The sequence below is a fragment of the Dipteris shenzhenensis genome, chromosome 27 (genome assembly GCF_047967505.1).
Source record: "Dipteris shenzhenensis isolate YYH24624 ecotype China chromosome 27, Dip_SZ_1.0, whole genome shotgun sequence".
In the NCBI taxonomy this organism is placed as follows: Eukaryota; Viridiplantae; Streptophyta; class Polypodiopsida; order Gleicheniales; family Dipteridaceae; genus Dipteris; species Dipteris shenzhenensis.
In genome coordinates, this window is record NC_141622.1 from 50,967,422 (window position 1) to 50,989,731 (window position 22,310).

At 42.9% G+C, this 22,310-nt stretch overlaps 1 protein-coding gene across 1 annotated transcript; it reads right to left on the reverse strand.

Moving 5' to 3' along the window:
• Positions 1-6,195: 6,195 nt before the first annotated feature.
• CGLD27 (DUF1230 family protein (DUF1230)) lies at positions 6,196-22,109 on the reverse strand. The gene is made up of 7 exons (XM_087398492.1): positions 21,604-22,109; positions 21,327-21,479; positions 10,867-10,944; positions 10,637-10,732; positions 8,170-8,205; positions 6,715-6,893; positions 6,196-6,418 (listed from the first exon to the last, which is right to left on the reverse strand). Exons 1-7 carry the CDS (start codon positions 21,904-21,906, stop codon positions 6,256-6,258), a joined length of 1,008 nt encoding a protein of 335 aa, XP_087254618.1. The 5' UTR covers positions 21,907-22,109; the 3' UTR covers positions 6,196-6,255.
• Between the last annotated feature and the right edge of the window lie 201 nt (positions 22,110-22,310).

Consider the following 22,310-nt stretch of genomic DNA (forward strand, 5'->3'; position numbering starts at 1 on the left):
TCTAGTGACATGTTGTCCTAGATCTTTTCAAACCTACCGCTCCATGTGATCATCCCATTTCTTCTTAACTACTTCTTATTTAGTAATTCATTAATGCCCATGTGATTAAGAAAATTTGGAGCTGGCAATAGGTGTTTCTGACCCTGCCAATGGAATTCATGTAAAGCATCTCTTTTCTACCTCCCGTCCAACTCAAGGAATCCATGTCCCAAGTCTACGTTTCAGTGTTAATAAATAGAAGGTCAAACCTACTAACTTTGTATTTCTAAATCAACTCTTGGTCTATGAGCTAGCATTGGTCCCTTCTATTCCGAAGGTCTTCCCAAAGGCATATTCCTTTCTTGTAGTCTGATACATGTTTGAGATCCCCCTCCTGTAATCTCTTATCCTTCCAAATCACTAAGAGCTAGATGCAATCCTTAGAAGCAAAAATTCTAGTCGTCTTGGGAGAATCCTTCCAAACATTGAAGTATCTTAGTTGTTTCCAAACTTTCCACATGGCTATCCATAGTCTAGAGCCTATGGTTAAGCAAGGTTCATAAGCAAAAAGGGCTGACGTTCCTAGGTATTTTTTCCAAATCTTACATTTGGCAGGTCTAGTGTGAAAAAACTATCTCCTAAGCAAAATAGACCACCACTCTTCAAGCTGATGGAATGCCTTTATAACCCATTTATCCATAAAGTGCGCAAGATACCATTCTATGCTCACAATTCCTAGACCACCCTCCAATTTAGGAAATGTGCAGATCTCCCTTCTTACTTTACTTGCCTTTTTACTGTCTCCATCCCCTCCTATAGGAAGTTTCTAAACAAGGAGGTCAACTTGCGCAACCTTGATTTAGATGGGGACAAGCAAGACAAAAAGCATATAATTGAGGGGTAGAGGAAGTGGTTCAAAACAAATTTTTTTCTTCGAATAGAGGGCTAAAGGCCTTGCCACTTGAGAAGCTTCTTCTTAATCTTCTCAATCACCCAATCCACCAAGATTTCATTAAATATATACCTTTGTAAGACTAGAATAAGTCCAATCATACAAATTTAGAATTTTTTTTTTGTCGTTCTAAAGATCAAAAATCTACAAAGAAAATAAAAGAGAAAATGAAAGAGAAGAAAAAAGAGGTAAACAAAAACTTTTATGAAAAGCAAAAGGAAGACATACTTAGCAAGCAAAGCAACACTTATGTCGTCATCAGTGCCCAAGCATAAGCAGCTATACTGGGTTTCTAAAGACCCGCGGAGTCTCTTGGGCAAACCCAGTGCTTGCTAAAATACGTCAAATAAACAAAAGAGAATGAAAACAAGAAATAAAGAAGAAACGAAGCAGGTGACTTAAGCAAAAATAAACAAGCAAGCCAAGAAACAAAAACTTCCAAAAAACTAGAATCTCTCTCTCTCTCTCTCTCTCTCTCTCTCTCTCTCTTAAATAGTGAAAGCCCATGCAATCCCCAAAATTCTGAAAGAAACTCTTTGAATTGATTTGCACTACGGGCCTCTCAACATCCGAGGCATTGGGCTCATTGTACCACCATACACCCTCGTTTTACTATGGGTCAAAACTTCATCAGATCTTCCTTCTAAGGCTGCATGGGTTTTCTGGCCTAATAGCCCTAGCTTCCAATTGTGGGTTAGAACTTGCCTAAGGTCATGGGCTTAATCACTTTCCCTTCTTGTATAATCTGCTCTTGAATTACCCACAGTCACTTTCTTCCCCTTTCCTCCTTCTCCTTCAGGAGCTTGAGCATATCTAGTCTCATTGAATAGACACTGGAAGTCCCCTTTATTCATTGTAGGGACACTAGAAGTCCCCACTCTCACCCCTTAAATCATTTTCCTTGCATTAACATTAGCATTAGTACTACATGGATTGAGTGCATCACCTAGACTCCTCAGGAAGGGTCTTGAGGAGTACTTTTGTCATCCTTAAAGTTATCCTTGATGCCACAACCAATGCTCTTGACTAGAGGCATGGTCTAATATCCATTGAAAGTGAACTTAGATGTCACTGTTGAGACAAAAATCAAGGGTTCTGTCAGCTTTGTTGCCTTAGAAGTTATACCACTCTCAATACGACCAATGTTTCAGCTTCATTAGGTTGTTCATTGAGCAATTGTAGCTATACTCAATGTGGATGAGATAATTAGGGACTAGTTATCACTCAAAGTACTTCCTTTTACACTGCTCATTGAATAAGTTGTCTACTAGTTTCCCCCACTACTACCTCTGCCATATTGACTTAAGGTGCTATGAAAAGTGTCCCATCCAAGCAATCTCTACTATTCATTAGTATTGTATTGTGTACAAGATGCTCCACTCATCTATGTACAAGATGGTCCCCCAAATGGATGAGTGCATTCATCTTGGTTATTGACAAATTCCCCACATTCATTAGTATTGCATTGTGTACAAGATGGTCCACTCATCTATGTACAAGATGGTCCCCCAAATGGATGAGTGCATTCATCTTGGTTATTGACAAATTTCCCACATTGATAACACATTGAATGCATACAAATTTTTCCTCCTCTTAGTCCTCCATGTCCTCCCCAGAATCCACCCCATACATGCAATGCGTATAATAATCCCTTCCCTCTATTTCCACCCCTCGTAGTTTATGGTTGGTGGGGGGAATAGTATGGCTCAAGTAATAGTATGGGTTTGCAAAAAGGTGCAATAAGGCTAGCACCGATTCTTGTTTTAGAAAGGATTAGGTAGTATTTATTATTAGTCCTCATGTGTTTACAACTTGCATCTTATATCATGCTTACTCCAATTCTATAACCTTAAACTTTGCATTACAAATATTTGTAATGGAGCTTGTAGAAGATTTGGTATAGAGGCAAAGGTCGAAAGTTGGCTCCTCTCATAGACCTACTTGCTTCAATAATTATCTTAGAGTAGTTCAATGTCCTAGGAACTACCTCCCTTGAAGGTGATTTTAAAAACTACAAAATGACTCTTACATTGGAAAACTTACTCCATCACTTTGACCATCATCGTTGATTCCTCATCATTGATGGGCATCCTTAAAATCCCAATCATTGTAATGACAGTGTGATCTTTACAAGTTAAGTCAAAGGCTAACTTTGATATCTCTCCTTTGTTCAACCAACTTTGGATTCTTGCTCTATTTCAAAATTTAGGGCTTGCAAAATTACCTCCTTTGTATTCACATTGCCTTTCTTGTGGCAAAGCATGAGTCTTGGTAACAACCAAATTTTGGAAAGCAATGGGCTATGAATCATGGAGGCTTGTTTGCATACATGCAAGAAAGACTCAAAGACTACAATTAACCTATGTCACTTTTAGTACTATAGCATAATTGGGTGGTAACTATGACACGATTGGATAAAAACTTAAGGCTTAAAACCCACAAGGTAACCCTTTAGAACACAACCTCAATATTATTTGCATGTACCGTCATACATGTCAGTAAATATCAAGCACTTTATGCAAACAATATGGAGCATGCGGAAGCTCACCATTTTGGATTCTTTCATTAACGTAAGAACCATATTATTTATTATTTAAGACATGGTGATAGGTTCATATGGAGGAGGAAAGAGCTTAGGCATTCTCACACATCAAAGGCGTGCGTGCCAAAACCTCCTGACTGGACCCTTCACAGGTATGGCAACTCCATTACCACATACTAGGACGATGGATGATCCAGTTGTGCAGCAGATTGGGATTTACAGGATGTTTTTGAGATGTCCTCGATACAATGTTTCTAGGAGCGGATGGGTGCTCTAAACTAGTAAAGATCATCACCCTACGAGTTCGATGAGGAATTTAGGACAAAATTGGTGCTGTTGCTCACGGAGTTTGCAGATGTATTCGCATGGGATTACTGCAACGTGCAGGGCGGGCCTCAACCCCAAGTTTAATTAATATTGATTACCTTATTTCCCTCAAATTTCTTCATCCTATCAAATGCTACCCATTTTGTTCTTCATCTCCAATTGTGAAATTTCTCTTTGAGATCTCCGTCTTCTCCTGTAGATACCCTTGCTATTAGCTCCGAGGTGGTTGAACTTTTAAGATTCAAGTTTGTAATCACAATTCCTTTCTTGTGTCAAAGCTTGAGTCTTGGCAAACAACCTGGTTTTGGAAAGCAATGGGCTATGAATGAATCTATGGAGACTTGTTTGCATACATGCAAGAAAGACTCAAAGACTACCATTAACCCATGTCACTTTAGTATTATAGCACAAAGGTGGTAACATATGACACGATTGGATAAAGAGTTAAGTCTTAAAACCCACAAGGTCTCCCTTTAGAACACAACCTTAATATTACTTGCATTACTGTCATACATGTCAATAAATATCAAGCACTTAAAGCAAACAATATGGACCATGCATAAGCTCACAAGGCCTGAATCATTCTGGATTCTTTCATAGACTTAAGAACCATTTATTTATAATTTCATAAACTTAATATCGATTACCTTATCTCCCTCATGATTCCTTCACCCTATCAAATGCGACCCATTTTCTTCTTCATCTCCAATTGTGAGTTACTCTTGTATATGTCCATATTCTCCTCTAGATACACATACCCCTTGCTATTAGATCCGAGGTGGTTGAACTCTCAATATTCAAATTTTTTGCAAGCATAGTGATCGAACACTGCCAAAGAGACAAATATAAAGATTGTAATAACACCTCATCTAACTTTGGTTCCTCTACATTCTTTTTTGCAAAATCTTTGATTCCCTTTAAAAATTAGTGGCAATGTAATGTCACATGAGAGCACATTGTACATCGATAGGAGAAAGTAGAAGTTGTTGAAAGCACCATGTCAATTGTGAGTTGTGAAATATAGGTGTTTCATTGTCCTAGAAGGAATCACAACTAGAGGTGGAGGGGATAACGGCCGTAATGAGTTGTTTTCTTTCTACAAAGGACGAATGATGGGCACATTGTAACCAACAGTGTTTGTGGAGAGCAAAGTTAGGTTGGCTTTAGCATGATACGTGCTTCTTGTTGGTGTTTCAAATTTCCATAGATGATGCATAACACAAAGTTGAAAATGTTAGTCTGAGTTAACTAAGGGTAGAATCTGAAAGGATTCTGAAGTCAAGACACTCATATGTTCGATCGGCTTTGCAAACACTGGTTGTTCTATAGGCAAAAGGGGATTGTGGATGAAAGCAGTGTCTCAATATGATACATAGGGGTGGACATGATAGGCTTCACTTCATTAGATCTTCACAAAGGTCCTCTCACAAGATGCTGCTCGAGAGTCCAACGAGGATTTGTTCACTCATGTTTATCCAAGCAAGCCGACATAGAAAGACAGCCCCTTCTGTGGTGCTCAGAGATCTGAGGCTCACATAAATAGATATCAGGGTGTGCACAAGCATTGTGGGTGGGCATTAGGGACTTTGGGGCACAGTCTGTGGAACATGAGAAAAAATTCTGTGAAAAGGCTGTTGGGATTCTCAGTCACGATGAGCCAGTCAGAGGATGGTCACGATGGAAGCAGACATTGTACTGGAGATTTGAAAGGAGCTGTCTGTGGAGTCAGGCCCTTATGAGACGCCAAGCCTCCAATACATGAGTTCCCTAACAGTGATGGGGGCATGGTGAAGTCAACTGCCAAGTTCTAGCTGAGCAAATGTTGAGTTCGAACCCTGCTAGTACAACACCTTCATCAATAGCTCCCCTAGGTAAGCTTTTGTGGCTATGGGTTTGGCTGGTAGCAGATAGAGCAGCCATGGGCTAGCATGTTTATTGAGGGAAGGATCATCGTCTGATTGGAGATCATTCACATACTCACAATACCCATTCAGAGGCCTTCCCTGCAACCTGAGGACGAGGTGAGGGAGTCAATTCTAACATCACCACTTGGAATATCAGGGGGCATGCAGGCTAGTGGTGGGTGGATAGCTGATCAGCGGCCTCCCTACACATTTGGCTTAACAATTGACACTCCATGCTCAATGTGGGAGCAAGAGCAAGAGGGGTATTGTAGGACATCTGAGCACGGTCTATGTTTTTCTAAGGTCTCAGGCAGGAATCCTTTGCATGGGCTGGTTTTAATGGTGCCCTCGAGGATAGCTGCCTTTGCATTTCTATCTTTTCAAGTATTAATACACAAGAACTTAATTTCTGGGAAAACTCTTGGACATTTTCGCAAAGATAAACTTGCAACTGATGAGGCATCTGGCAATTCCTGCCAAATGGAAAATAAAATTAGGATTAAAATACAGCTTTTGGAGGTGCACCTGCGTCAGTGGGATTTTGATACTCATCACTTTCTCAGGTCCTCCCATTTACAATACTGACCCCCAGCCAAGGCACGGTAAAATCTATCTGTACAATAAACAGGTCTTCCCTTTGCAGCAGCAGCGGCTGCAGCTGCAAGTTCATCATTATCCATGACTTCGACAGGGAGATTTAGCAAGTCTTCTTTCCTGTGACAAAAGATACACAATCACCAACCTTCAAATAAGCAAATTGCATTCTCACATTCTTTTCTGCAGCTCTCTACTGTGTCGACAGCCTGTCTGTTTTGTAACCATATACCATGTCAAAAAATGGCGTAAGGTATACAGCGTACGCCGTAGACAGCATGTCTTTTATACCAAGACAGCTTGTCTTTTTTGAAACCATATACCATGTCAAAACATACATACATCACTAGTACAAGCTTATGAAATGGAGGCACACGTTTTCATAAGAATGACAAAGGTCACTGAGTGTAAGACACCTGAATTCCACTTTGGTGTCAGCAGCCAAGGCTCCTGAGCTGCTCCTTTTTGGAGTGAAAACGACTGCAGTTTTGCTGTTCTGTGGTGGCACCAGCAAAAAAAGCGAGATAGTTGCAGTCACAAGCAGTGCTGCTGCGCCGAGCAGTGTTTGCTTCAGCCGGTTCATCACTGGTTTCACCTAACTCCCACGTGCAACAGAGATCCAAGAAAACTCAGCTTAATTTCTAACATTTGATAGTCATATTTAATATGCGGCAAAGGCCAGTTTGTATAAGAGCCAAAAACTTCACATAATGGGCCAGATAGTAGATATGCATAGAAAACAGCTGATACTAGTCATAGAAGTATGAAGTTAAGGCACACAACAAGAGGTAAGCACCACTACTGAAGAAGATGAGAGTACACTGAAAAGACATTAGACTTCATTGAGATGGTGGTTTAAGAAATACTTTGCCACCAATCCTGTAACACAGAATGTCACATACAAGGTCTCTCTAACCGCCTCATCAAGCCACTCCTACAGGTTCTAGATGGTTCTCTTTCTGAAATAACCTCAAGGTTGGTATGTAATAGGTTTTCATGTGTTTATGATATAAAATGCTCTGCTCAGTGGATTCCTTAAGAAGTTCCTCCCCAATGTTTAAGAACTATAGAAGACTTCAAAAGCTGAGTATGGTTTGCCATCCAATGCTTACATATAAAAGAACTTCACAATTATCATATAATTAGCTGCAGTCTCAGACCAGCCAGATAATTAGGATAAAGAAAAAGTTCAATTCCGTGGATTGAGAGGTGGAACAAGTGTAATTTTTTCATAAATTTGCAGCCAACTTCTTAACCTAAGAGCTGCCAACAATTAACTTAACATCTTGAACACTGTATCTTGATTGGAGGCCTTTCTCTCTCAGTCTGTAGCTGACTTCATTTACATTAAGATTGACCACAGAATGTTATTTGGGGCCAATGTTATTGTTTTCTCGACCCGATGCCTAAACGGATCATCTTTAAGCATGAAGTTTCTTGTACCTTGCAACGAGTTTACTCTGCATCTTTGTTCACTATTCATGCTTTCCATCCTTTCTTATTATATGTGATCCACAGCCATGATTGTCTATGCAATAGGCATAGTCCCATAATGGTTAGAGCGAGATGTAAAAGTCCACAAAGTTGCAGAGTGAAGAATAATGAACTCAACCATCCAATAAATAATTGGATCACTCTGCAAAACGGAAGGATGAAAGCACTCTTAACAGAAAATGTACCACAAAGATGCTTTATAGAACACGGTTGCTTCAAGGGAGGCATGTGGCACCCAAAGAACTTAAGTATTGAAATAGACCATTCAATCAGCACAACCAATTAACACTCACAATATTTCGATTTTGCCCAGGACAACAAACTGTGCCTTTCCAGAACCAAAAACACGTTTGACAGAAGTGCTTAGTGCAACTAACCTGATATGCACCCAGCAATCGATCCCTTGCAAGAACCTACAGTCAGGTCCACAAAACCAGATATCACAACTCTTACACTCTACAATTAAGAAGAAAAGTACATAAGGGACAGTTAGAACTGTATATACAAAACCTGTACATGGCTGCATTTTGGGCCATCTTGCACCAGAAATGTAAACATAGGTGCATAAATATGCAAGCATCTGAGAATGTTGCTTTTGGAAAATGATCTATCCTCGTACATCCCTGAATAGGGACTGCCCTATGTAGGGAGAACATAGAAGATTAGGCGAATATCAGGCTCAACGCCTTAAAGTTTCTGACCCCTGTTATATAGATATACATCGCTGGAGTAAGTGATGAATTAGTGGCTTGGACCGAATTAGTGCCTGAGAACAATCCAGACTCGCTGAGGCATGTGTCAGTTACCAACCCCGATGGTAGGGCAATGTATGAGTCCTTCATAGGAGAGATATGCAATACACACATGGCGAAGAAGAGAAAGTCAAGCTTGTCCACCAACATAGTGAATAAACTTGTAGTACTATTCTGTACCAAAGCATAAAGTCCCAAATTGGGCTCTCAATTTGAGACTAAGATTGAGTGTCAAATTTAGGGTTTTAATTCCGACTACCTCACCACTCCATGCATAACATCAAAATTTTGAAATGGCTCCGCTTTTAGATCATAAGCTTTAGATCATAAGCCTTGTCTCCTAAAAAATGAAATGCATAAAAGTAGGCCCCTCTACCCTTCTCGTGGATCAGATCACATGTCCCTTTGCACCTTGGCTTGTGAATCAACCACCATTCCTCAAGCAAAATTATAGACATAGACCAGGGTGCCTCTTGTGGACTCACCTTCACTCCTGCTCCTCCAGTAACTGGTTTGAAGGCCTCCACACTATCAGGACTGACTTCTAGAGAGTAGATATTAGCCCTGTGGTGCCATTTCATGTGGCAACTTTGCAACAAAGAATCCCTTCAGAATTTTCTCGACAGTTCCACACAATGCCCATTCAGAGCTGTCTCTCCAGCAGATGAGATATCTAAACTATTGCAGTGGTCTTCAGACAACAATTGAACCCACACTTGGTAGATTGACGAGCAGCACTTGATGCCATAGATGTTTCTTGAAGACAGCTGCCACATGTAATTTGAGGGAAAATTTCTATGGTTGTAAATAAAGGGGAAATTTATGCTAAGTTAGTGGGGGTAGCACTAGGGGTACAATAATAGAGAGGGTGCTGAGGAGGTAGCTGGTGGGCATGGGCATATCAGCAAAATCCTCCACAAGTGAAATACTACTAGTTTGTGGATCAACCAGCTGCAATGCATATAATGCACTCTCTCCTTGAGTTCTCTGGGCAATCGCCTTGCTATAATTGGCTGCATTTTTGGGCATTATGAGACCATGCAATACTACTATGTTGCCCTTGTGTGCAAAGAAAAGAGTCATAGCATTCAAATCAACACTAAACCCCCTGGAGATTCATCAATTGCATCCTACAATGTCAATCGTTCCCATATCCAAGGCAAACAGGTCTTCTACAGTGAGTAATCAAGTGAGAGTTGGAGCTGTGTATCCTGGCTATGCAGCCTCCTTATCATGTGCTGTAGCAACCTTAAGTCTTGACCCATGGTCAATCTAAGTGGGTTGAAGTTTCACTTTCTATAAGATCTTGGTGTTGATGAGACTGTCAGCACTCCCGCTGTCCACGAACATATGAACAGTCCTGCCATTCATGTTGCCTCTTAATTTTGAATGTCTTGGCATCCACCAATGGATATGCATTACAATTTTGACTGTGCATCCCAATACTGCTTCTCATCAATAGGAGTGTTAACCTCAGCACCGTCCAGTGCATTGAGTGGCATAGCATCATGGTGTTTTAACAATGTGCAGTGGGACAGTGTGTGAAGAGCCAGCAATGGGACAAACAATATTTCTCTTCCGATCCTCCGACCTATGTGTCACATGCAAAAGCACCATGCTGAATATGCACCTTGAAAGAGAGCTGCACGGTCCAGGCCCTATGAATTGCCATGCATCCGGGCATTGTCTTTCCCCTCTGCTCATAAAACTTGCCGGCATGAAGAGCCAGCCCTCCCCAATATCCTCTTTTTCATCCCCCTCTAGCTAAATGTCCCCCAGTGCTAACTCCACTAACGTAGCTTATTTTTCTGTTTCATTAGATCTCTTAGATGTTCTAACCCTGAACTTATTCGATTGTAGTGCGTATGTTGCAGAGTTGTCCCAAGAAACATGGAATTTGTAGGAATCAGAAAAAACTTCCTATCATTTTGAGCTTTCTTTGTGGCGAGTTTCCTTTCATTAATGTAAAGTCCAATTGAAAGCACAGAGATAAAGTGATATCCTCTGGTAGGCGAATGAGTAGAGCATTTCTAGCGCAACTTATGATGCAGCAAACTTCCATTGTCACACATTTCAAACATTGAACACTTACCTCTGGTGGCTTCACCCAAAGTTGTCCATCATACCAGCCTGTTTCCTCATATGGAACAACAGCTGAAAGAAGCCTATTACCAACATAACTCCAACCCTGAAAACCATTTTACTTTGTTACTTGTATGGAAAAATCCTGAAAAACCTCCGCAACTAAAGCCCTAGATGTTAGATATGTGGAACATCTACCACATATCATTATCATTATGATCATGGGATGTAGATACTGACCAGATATAATCGTAAAATGATAACTGCAACAGCAAACAATGCTCCAGCTCCACCTGCGAGAACAAACCTTAATGGTTCCTAACAAACATAGTAGTACATTTGTCAGCTACATACGAGATGTTAAGGTATAAGCATGAGATCTCAAGACTCTCCTAATGTTGATGGTGATGTGCAAATGCATAAGTTACGAACAGTCTAATAACGGAAGCCCAATATCCAGATGCAGCAAAGATTAATGTTAGCCTATAGCACACACACACACACACACTTTATTTTTTGTCAAAAAAGGAAGTGTACACACACACACACACTTTTTTCTGGCACATTACAAAATCCCAAGAACCAAATGGCCAGTCAAAGCACAACCAATTGGGCGGCTAGCCCAAATACGATCTCAAACGAAAATATCCAAATTTCTCAACACGCTTCTTCACTACTCAATAGAAGGAACCACAAAGTTCAGCCTTAGGTAGGATTGCACAAACCTGTCTGAAGCTGTGCAACACACAAACCGCAAAATACACGACCATGCTGTTGAACACAAAACCGTAAACACAAGCATAATGTGACCATCATCAAGGCCAAAGTGTCACATGCACCCCTGCACTTGGGTGCAAAGTGACACACTGGCTTCATTGACAAGTGCATAATAGTTCCTAAATAGGATATTTTATCGTATGCTGTGACCCCTTTGTGAGCCCTTGTCCAGGGACAGTCAGGTACAAGCTACGTAAGTTAGTCTCTCAGCCTTAGGTCAAGTCAGAAGATCAGTCCTTGTTCACTAGTACCCACTCGAGAACGTATGATAGTGTTTCTGTCTTAGGTTTAGGGATAAGTTTAGGTCTAGCCTAGGATAGGAGATAATCCAGCCCCAAACCATACTGCTTGGCTGCTGATGGAAAAGACATTAAGTACAACATGAAGTACATCACCCACCAAATAAATCCCTTATTTTATGAGATTAAATACGAGCGTTTTGGTTCTTGCAAGGCAAGGGGACGATCAAACACCTTTGACCATTGCAAAATCTCAGCATGCAAGGAATTTCCATCAAGAGAGTTGCCACCATGTCACTTGAGATGAGAAAGAATTTGTTTCCAATCCGAAAACATTCTAGAGGCAAAGGGACAGCCCTAAACTTTGCCATCAATATATCCCAAAAGAAAGTCCCAAAGAGTTGGGTTGCCAGTGCCCAAAAGTATAAGTGGTCAAATGTGAAAGCAAGTAATGCATCATAGAAACCCCAGACTGGTTATCTTGCATGAATTCCAATATCATTTTCCCCTTACGTACAAAAATATGTATGTGAATATTCAAAATATTCAAACCGCCATGCATCTTTGGCAAGCAGAGATGCTCCATGGAGAGCAATCTAATGCTCTTGTGGCCATGCATGGAGCATGAAAAAGTCTCCATAAGAGTGGACATGAAAGGATATTCCATGGAGAGCAATCTAATGCTCTTGTGGCCATGCTTGGAGCGCCAAAAAGTCTCCGTAAGAGTGGACAAGAAAGATGCAATATCCTTCTTACCAAACATCATCAAAGGTAAGAAGCCAAGAATGCTTATAATTTCTTGTTTCCCTGGCATTGGATCCACGACTATGGAAATCACTTTTTACATCTAAACAAGTCTCTTTCTTGGTGGAAGGTTTCTCTTCATCGCATTAGGAGCTGTAAGCAACCTCCCAAGCAGCGGGTTTTCTTATGGCACTGTTTGGTAGGAGCTGTACCAGTGGGATTTCTATTGGCTGCTAGGCATATCACTTCTTCTGCATGCCCTACTCGTTCTCATCCATGGAGACTATGTTGACCTGTCCTCTTGCTCGTGATTTTCTCTTCAGATTGACGACGGGTCTTCGTGCTCATTTTCCTAAGATTTCGTTTGGCAAGCAGTTTTGGTTGTTTGCAGACATTCTGCTATGCCATACTAGTTCGATTCTTCTCCTGGTGTTGTTATTGGACTCTCTCATCATTGTATTGTGCTCATACCATTCGATTGTATGAGCACTCTTTAGTGCATGTTTTTCCCTATTTGCGGTTATCTTTGTATCGGTTTCTCCAGGATGCTCATTCTATTGGAGACCTTCCTCTGGCCTAGTTCCAAGTGTTTTATTACTGCTGCTAGTTTTGAGTAGTAGCTGTTCCACTTTGGAAAGCTATGAATGTACATTCTTCTAAATAAAAAATCTGATTTACCAAAAAAAAAAAAGTGTGCACGCGTGTGCACGCACATACATACATACATACATATACATATACACATATATGGAGACACTTTTTTTTTGGTGAAATCTTTGATTGATATATGGACACACACACACACACACACACACTTTTTTTTTTTAAAGTAAAATCCAGTGTATTTATATTCTCATAAATTTACAAGATGGGAAGTCTCCCACACACTGACATTAGACTCCAAAAGAGAGCCCAATGGAAGAACTCAAAAACAGATAGAGAACACTTCAAGGCTAGTAGCATCCAAGTCCCTTGCAGCAAAACTGTCATATAAGGATTGCTTGAGGGACATTCTGAAGAAAATATATGCCTGAGGAAACTGTTGACCCATCTTAGAATGCAGTCTCTGTGTCCAAATGGTCCATAGTACCCAAAAGCGAGTCCAGTGAAAGAAGAGGAGGAATGGAGACATCTGAGATGAGAGGCATCCAAACATCCAGAAGAGTTTCCCAAATCTGATAGAGGGAAATCGAAGCCGTAGCAAATGAGAAACATGAGTGGTCAATATGCGAGAGTGTGGGAAAGACCATAATAGGTGAGGAACTGTCTCGCAGTGATGAGAGCAACGGGGGCAGGAAGGGGAAGCAATGCGGCATGCTACCAATTTCACCCCAATGGAAAAAGCTCCCACTATACATCTCCAAAAGAAAAGCCTCTGTTTCAATGGCAATTTGGCTTTCCAGATTTTCATGAGTTGTGATTGCCACCAAGATAAAGGCCTATCCAAATTCCAAAGAGTGTTGGCATGCTTGTCAATCCATGGCGGTGGAAGAAAAAATCTGTAGACCTTCGAGGAGGTCAGATTGTGCATTAAGAGCGTATGGGTAGCAGGAGGTAAGGAAGTCACATTTCAGTCCAGTAATCTGTCCTGTACAAACAGTGGAGGAACCGGAACAAATGGCTGCAACATAGTTGAAAGTATTCTCCAAATGGACCTATGATGCAGACCCAAGGAGAATGTCCTGCAAGCTTGTGGAAATGACAACCTTGTTGATCCACAACATCGCCAACAAATCTTATGCCCAATTTCATGAGATTGTATGCTTTAATAGGTGCCTGTAAAGCGAGAGGCAATTCAAACACCTTGCTCCAATGGATGCTTTCCAAGCGAAAAGAATTACCATGATGAGAGGAAGCACCTGTCCATTTTGCATATGAGAGAATTCTCTTCCAATCATGAATAAAAGCAGTAGAAACATAGCTGCTAACATAATAGCCCATGGCTGTTTTTGCTGAAAAAAATCAGCAATCATAGTGCTCTTTCTTGCCAACATATGAACCTGGAGATTGAGAATATTTAGCCCCCCATGAGTCTTGGGTGAGCAAATAGACTACATAGGTAGTAGTCGCAAAGCCTTTTTATGAGATTTGCTTTTCCAAAATATCTCCATAGCCTGGGACATATAGGAATCCAAATGCTTGAAAGACCAGGGAAGAAGAGGCAAATAAAATTGCACATATGCCATAATGATGGACTGTACTATCCGAAGTCGAACATGTAGAGGCCAAGTGGACAAATGCCAGTATTCTAGCTTCTTGTTGATCTTTTGAAGCACCCATTTGAGCTGTTGTTGCGGGGTAATATTCCAGCCAATGGGGTAGCCTAGATGCCTCACAATAGTGTGGGAAGAGATAATGTGGCCTGGCCAGAGAAGTGCATGCCAATCAGCTTCTTTCAAAGCTAGAAGTTTTGATTTCTGAAAATTGATTTGCAGTCCAGCAGCTATGCCAAAGTCATTCAGTGTATGCATTAAGTGAGAAAGGTCACTTTGAGAATTCCTGGGCATAAAGTATGAATCATCAGCATATGCCTGTGCAAGAAATGACTGTGCCCCTGGAATTTGCAAGCCATGAAGCTGTCCTGTATCTGCAAGATAGTCCATATGCAACAGTAACGGATGGGTAGCAATGGCATACAGTAAAGAACTAAGAGGGCAACCCTGTCTCATTGAGCGGGTCACAGGTTCTTGACAACCTACCACCAAGCAAGCACTGCGCCGTGGCCTGAGAATAGAGCCAGTAGATGATATGGACGAGCCGAGGGCCAAATCCCAATTTATGCATAGTCTGAGAGATAAAATCCCAATGGACAGTATCAAATGCTTTCGCAATGTCTACTTGCAGAATGAGAACATCTTGTTTAGAATATTTGGCATACTCAATCGCAAGCAAAGCATTGGAGATATTGTCACAGTGATCTGCCTTCTGGGGACAAACCCATACTGCCTAGGATGAAGTCCTGCTTGCAAAAAGAAGCGAACCCTGAGGACAATCATTTTAGCAATGAGTTTGTAAATGACAGGCATGAGAGATATAGGCCGCCAATCAGCCATCGTCTCACACAACCTTTTTTTGGGAATCAATTTGACTAGGCCATGTTTCCAGGATGGGGGAAGAGATTGTTCTGCCCAAGCATGATTGATCATTAGAAGAAGAGTGTTCTTGAGATCACCCCAAAATGCACGGAAAAATTCGACAGTCAATCCATCCCAATCAGGAGAGCTGCTTTTGCGTAGATGACTCAAAGCATCATCTAGTTCATTGAGCATAAAAGGCTGCTCCAATGCATGAGCCTGTTCCCGAGACAATATAGGCTGAACATGCATAAGAAATTGAGACCTAGCTGCATTCACTTGCATCAAATGATCAGGCTGAAGAGAAAGGAGATGCTAGAAATGACTAGAACATTGCGATTCCAATTCTGATTTGGAAGTGGTCCAGGTGCCATCATCTTTCTTGATCCTGCAAATATCCTCCTTTCGCCTATCCGCATGAAGACTTTTAAAAAAGGCTTTGGAGGAGCAGCCCTTATCCAAAAGGGGTTTCATGCGAGCTCGGATTTGCCACTTCTTTAATTTGCGAAGATCATTTTGGTGGATGATATGAACCGCGTAAGCACAAGAATCCTGTTCAGAAGAGGTAAGCTGCCTATGAGAACTGATTGCATCCATTTGCTGCTTGTGAGACTGAGCCCATTTCAGCTTGAGCCTGAGGTTTCCCATGTAACTCCGTCCATAATCTTGAATAACAGCCTGTAAGCGATGAGCAAGACTGATCCAAGCAAAATCCATATCCTCCTGAGCATGTAAGAGGAGGGGACGGACACTTTCACCATGTTCTGAAATTGTTGATGAAGCAGATAAGCACTATTAACATGGAGCAGGCGACGACCATAAAAAGGCATATCATCTGTTTGATAATGTCAAGCATACTAGAAAATGATCAGATAGCAAGAGGGAATGATCAACCCATAGTGTACATGTAAAATCAGCATACTGCTGAGCATGCAGCAAATACCATCTGTCAAGTCGAGCCCAGTAATGAGTAAAGGCATTGTGATGATATGTATAACCCATATCTCTGTCCCTTGTTGAGAGCCATAAATCTTCTGCATGCAGGGATGAGAGCATATCTTCCCAATGTCGAAGCTCAGTGGGGATCATGTGAGAGCGATGAGTGGTATTGTCTTGAGTGGCAGGCGAGTTGTTAAAGTCTCCAAACAAAAAAGCATTGGACAGCCATGGATATTATTTGAGGGAGGCCCACATTTGAGCTCTAGTCGCAGAGGTTTGTGAGGCATAAACAAATGCTATTTCATAGAGATCAGCCTGCCAGATGCACCTGATCACCATCCATCGACCCTGAGGGTCATTGTAAGCAACCGTGGGCTGCATATCATGTTTTACCAGTGTGCAGACCCCCGAAAAGTGCATTGTACCAGCATAAAAAATATCATAACCAGCATAGTGGCCTTGCTGGCCAGCCAAGAAGTGTTGGTTGTGTTCCTGTAAAGAGATCACATCGGGATGCATTCTATGTACATAATGCCAGAAAAGTCTCCACTTATTGACATTGCAAAGACCCTGAACATTGTATGTAATGCAAGTAATTGAAGTAGACATAGAAGATATGTACAGTCGAACCAAAAAGCAAAGTAAAGTATAAGCTGTCAGGCCTCAGCCATGACATCAACATCCACATGGCCTCCTGGATCATTAGCTCTATGATCCTCATCATTGTCACATACAGGGATGCCCCTTTTTAACACATCAACCCACAGTTGAGAAGCAAGGCTGTCAGCGGGGGTAGAAGTTTGACCAGGGGTAGAAGTTGAAGCATCCCAATGGCGAGATTGTAACGGACGTGGTTTAAGAGCGAATACCTTTTTGGGTTGCTGCCAGGCACCCTGGGTAGAGGCATGAGGTTCTGAAATTTTGCCCTTCCCCTTATCCTTTTGCTTGGCTGGAACCTGAACCACATTTTCTTTGGAAGGGACAGATTTGGATGCCACATCACCCAGTTTGGTAGGCATAGCCTTAGACCCCGGGGCATAAGTTGGGGGGGGAGTATTTTCTGGAGCAATAGCTGTAGGTGGGAGCTGATGCAGGACTGCAGGACACTGTGAGGCTAGGTGGCCAAACTTATGGCATGTGAAACAAGCACCTGCAAAAACTCCCCATTTCAAATCAAAATATTTTTCACCGAGGGAAACATCCTCCACTTCTACCGCAATGGAAGGAGGGGTTGGGTGATCTGTATCCCAAAGAATACAAAAGCGATTGCGATTACCCGAGGGACGGGGTGGGCATACAACTTGCCCCAAAGTGGCTGCCAAGCTTGGTAACTTAGCCCTCATATAGTCCGGAAAATCCACTACCTCAACCCATACGGGGCAGTGATGTCGAATGAGGTTGTGGTAATCCTTGTTTGGCGACCATGGCATGACATGCACCATTTGTCTGCCATAGAATAAGGGTGACATCTCCAATATCTGCTGACGATATGAGGCATCCAAAAAATGCACTTCATAAAAACCCCTGAAAGCAAAGTATACTCCTTCAACAAAGCAGCCTCCCAACAATCCCTGAACCCACTGGGCCACATCATTTGCTGAAGGTAACTTTCCTGGGAAAAAAATGATAACTGCTTGCTGAGAGAACTTTCGAAGAGGAGCAACCAATGAAGGCAGCTTCAACTTATATTTGATGGCCGAGGGAGGTTTGGCCCACTCCTTCCGGCTGTGATGAAATTCATCTTTAAGCATGTCAAAAACATAGTGAGCGTCTACAGAATCTACAGTACAGAAATCAACTTGCTGTCTTTTGGAGTCCCGGGACGACTCCTTGCGAGAGTAACTTTTGAACTGGTCCTCCATGAAGAGAAGCAGGGCGGGATTGATGAAATGCAAGAGGCGGAGCATAACTGTACGGACAAGGAACGGGGTGGAAGTGCAAACTGTACGGACTGTACGGAATGTACAAATCGTACGGATGTACGGAAGAGAGTCTGCGGGGGTTGAGTCGTATGGAAGGTGACAGGATGCGCAGAGGCTGTACGGAATGCAGAAATGGAAAGGGGCTGCTGACGCAAAACGGCGAGGCAGGCTGTACGGAAAAGGACGGAGGGTACGGAAATACAGCGGGGATGAAGATCAAAGGACGAGCAGTTGTGGCCGGGCTGCACAGGGAAGAAGCAAGCTGTCTGTACGGCGTCCGTACAGATGTACAACGTCCGTACAGTTGTACGGGCAAAGCGCGGGCTGTACGGAGGCCTGACGTAGACCTGTACGGGGGCTCAGGGAGGCTGAGCAGCAACCCTCACGACCTCACCACCATCTCTCGCCTCTCCACCACACACACACACACACACACACCGCAACTCTCTCTCTCTCTCTCTCTCACACACACACACACACACACACACACAGAGCCCAAGATTACTTAAACATGATGAAAAAAGGAGCTAGGTAAAGTCCATACACACGTACCGCAGAAACAAAAGAAAGAAAGGAAACATACTTTGCTTTTTGTGAGACACATTTCGGCAGATTGGCTAAGTGAATGATTATGAAGTGTATTGAAAATATGGAAGAAGGGAGAAAGAGCAGTGACATAGCACATAGCACTCAATTATCCCTATGATCAGTACACAATGTACCCTCGAGAAGGATAATCTCAAGTATTGGCTTCATATCATTGAAAGAAAGATCATGGAAAGTGGTATTTGCAATTGTTGCAGACAACAAGAACTTGCAAAGAGAATTAGGTTCAGTGTGACAGTAAAAGCATATCCGATGTCACTGGCTTTTCATTATTCTCTATTCTCATATTATGCCGTCAGTGCATACATTCATACGCTACACGTTTATAAGACATTCACTACAAATGTACTCAAAAAAATTCACAGGTAATCTGGGTAAAAATACTTTAGTGCCGTCAGAATAGATAGCTAAGCAGTCCATCGATACGAAAAGTGTGCAAGATAGGAACCATTGTATCACATTTCATATTTGAAACTCATATTTCTGAACAGCACTTGCTGCGGTTTCACCGAGTGCCCTGCAATAAGCTGGAGAAAAATGGCCCATATCCAGATAATCCTTTACAAGCATCTCGATATAAGATAGTGCCCCTTAGCGGGAGGAAAGGAGACACTTGGTACGGCAAAGAGCCCATGGAATACCCTTTTGCAGCTCAGTTCTTGTATTTCGCTTACCAGGCGAGAAGTCTCTCATAATATTGGTCCGTGGGGAAGTTGAGGGAAGCAGAGGAACCTCGGAGGCAAACCTCCGTTAAATATGTGCAGACTGCAGGCTTCCTCTACGAGTTGCTCATAAAATAGTATGACTGAAAGATGCTATGGAACGAACATAAGACCGCAGCTCTACCGAGCCAACGTTCTGGACATCCCACCCGCAAAACTCTCCTCCCAGTTGGATGCTTATCCAAGCCCTTTGCACCCAACCCCCTACTTGCGGAAACGGAACAGATATCCACGTGACAGCGGCAGAGGTCGGAAACCCGGGAACGGCCAAGATCTATGTCCGGAATGTAGAATTTATCCCGTGGTCAAAGGGAAGAGTGGAGATTGCCTTTGTGGGGATTGTATCCCGTTCACATTCACAGAATTTGGTCAGGCTGCCCACCTTTCCGTGCATGATTCTGAAGCCTTTTCCGCTTCTCCAGAATTTCTTCGTGACATCGACTACCTCCACGCGACGTTTCCTGTGGAAGCGGAGGAGTTGGTTTCTGCACCAGGGGAGTTGGTTGAGGCCATACCTGATTGGAATAAAGAGCCCCCCATCGAATAGTCAACTTTCTCTAGTGGACTGCGCTGCCTTTCTTTCTAGGAATTTCTTGCTTGAAAGTTGGTCGTAAAAGAGTTTGCTTCTACACGAAAAACCTCGAGAACAACGAAATCAAACGGAAGCCTAATCCGTTTGTTCTTCGGAAACAATTGGATACAAAGTACAAGGCTCTATTTTGTTGGCTCTAAGATGGAGTCCTGTCTACCAAACGTGTGGTACGCCCCACATGTAGACTTTCATTACTAGAAATAGTCTCAAACAGGGTTGATGTGACGCGGTTAACATAAAATACGCGTTCTTATGATGCGTGTTTACCAAATTGGCAACTCGCCTCCTAAGTACACAAGGGACTGCCGATTGAATCCCATCGCAAACCAATCGCATGATCAAGTTTTGCAATTATTTAACATTTACTTACATCTCGAATCACTCTCGATCGGCCTCTGGAGGACCGTGTCGAATCTGTCGATGATATGATTTCAACTTGCAAGAACTCAGAAAGCGTCACGTTATCAGTGACACGCAAGTAACTCTACTCAGTCCAAGAATGATGGGGCTGACAAATAAATCTATCTGCGTAGTTGGCCATTGGTAGGAGTCGCGTCCTTCATAGTAGTCAACCACGGAATACAAATCATAGGCTCTTCGTTCATTTTATGCACATTGTTGGCTGATCAGAATTTCAAGTTGTTCGTATCCTCCTCAAACTTTGAATCTAATGGCTTAAAATGATATTCCATGGTTGCACAGACTGTGGGTGGAGTTGTGGAGGGTTGTGGCTGGCTTTCCCAAGGGGGTTTGAAGTTTCTGGTTCATCAAACCGCATCGAGCTGTAACCAGGATTCTCAGCAGTGTAGCTTCACCCTCCTAACATGCGGCCAAATTTACGGCTGCTTTGCTTTTAGCTCCTAGCTCGTGACCTTCCTTATTATTCCGATCGCTTGTCCGTCAACGTTGAGGTCTCTAGACGAGCGCTTGGTAGACTGTCGTCGTCAAATACAATCAACGCACAAAGCAAAGATATCCATTCCTAATGTCCCCTTACGCGCTCCGGGTTTTCATCCCAGAAAATACATCACCTTCATTAATTTCGGACACGCACCCACTCTGGTTCAGTATCGTGTCGCACTCACTCTCGTGGGTTCAAAGCTCGCACTTGCAATAGGTCCGCCCAAGAAAACGAAGAACAGCAACCAGAGTCCAACTAGACGGATCGTAAAGTCTGTCGGACTAAGCTGCGCCCAAGAGTAGAGAGCCTCCTCCTTCAAGGCCGCTAACTCATTTGCCTACATCCAGCTTAATCAAACAAACATAAGCCCATCAGGCCAATGCGGACGGAATGCGTGAACTCAGAGTCATGCTACTGTTTTCAGCTCGTCACTGTGCATCTAGACCAGAGCAAGAGCTTACCGGACGTTGATCGGACGGCACCTCTATTTCCAAAGATGGATCCCATCCTTCCACTCCATTACCATTCTTTCCGTCCCTATCACTTCCCAATGCCTTCACGCTCAAAATCCTTCTGCTCATGTGCAGCGCTGCCCACCGCACAAGCCTCGTATCGCAACCCAATACGTGGGAGTCCCGTGGAGGGGTATCTGTCAACAGACGCCACGGCGCTTCTTTGAACGCCATGCGGACATGGAGGGGGCTCCAAGTGAGACGGTGCAAGGATGCAAGGCCGAGGAGAGGCAGGGCTCGGCGTTGCAGCATGGTTGCAAGCAATCCCAGCAGGGCGAGAGAGAGATAGATGGTGCGAAGTTGCGAGGTCAGTCAAATCTCATCCAAGATGGGGTGATTAGATGGGAATGGCGAGCAGGGAAGCGCCATGCAAGAAGGAATGGAGTGCAGGAGGGATGGATGGATCGAAATCAACAGGAAAGCAGAGCACCATAGCTAGATTCCCACCACAACGAGAAGCTGCAGTTGCCTGTGAATCAAAGAGAGGGCTCTGCTGACATGGCATGCCCCCTTGGCACCTACGTGTCGCTCCCCCATTGATCAGCCGCACCTTGACCCGTGGCCTTGGGTCGCCTTCTTTGTGTGGCCACGAGCCTCCCACGTGGCACACACCATCTCACACGTGTCCCCCTTCCCTTGGCCTCTCTTCCCCTAGC

Bases quoted from the DNA above. Each gene is read 5' to 3' on its own strand.
- CGLD27 (XM_087398492.1), bottom strand. From the start codon at position 21,906: ATGCTGCAACGCCGAGCCCTGCCTCTCCTCGGCCTTGCATCCTTGCAC. The intron at 10,945-21,326 runs GTGAGTGCGACA...TATGTTTGTTAG, and splicing joins CGAGCTTTGAACCCACGAGA to GAACCATTAAGGTTTGTTCT. The intron at 8,206-10,636 runs GTAAGTGTTCAA...ACCTGACTGTAG, and splicing joins TTTGGGTGAAGCCACCAGAG to GTTCTTGCAAGGGATCGATT.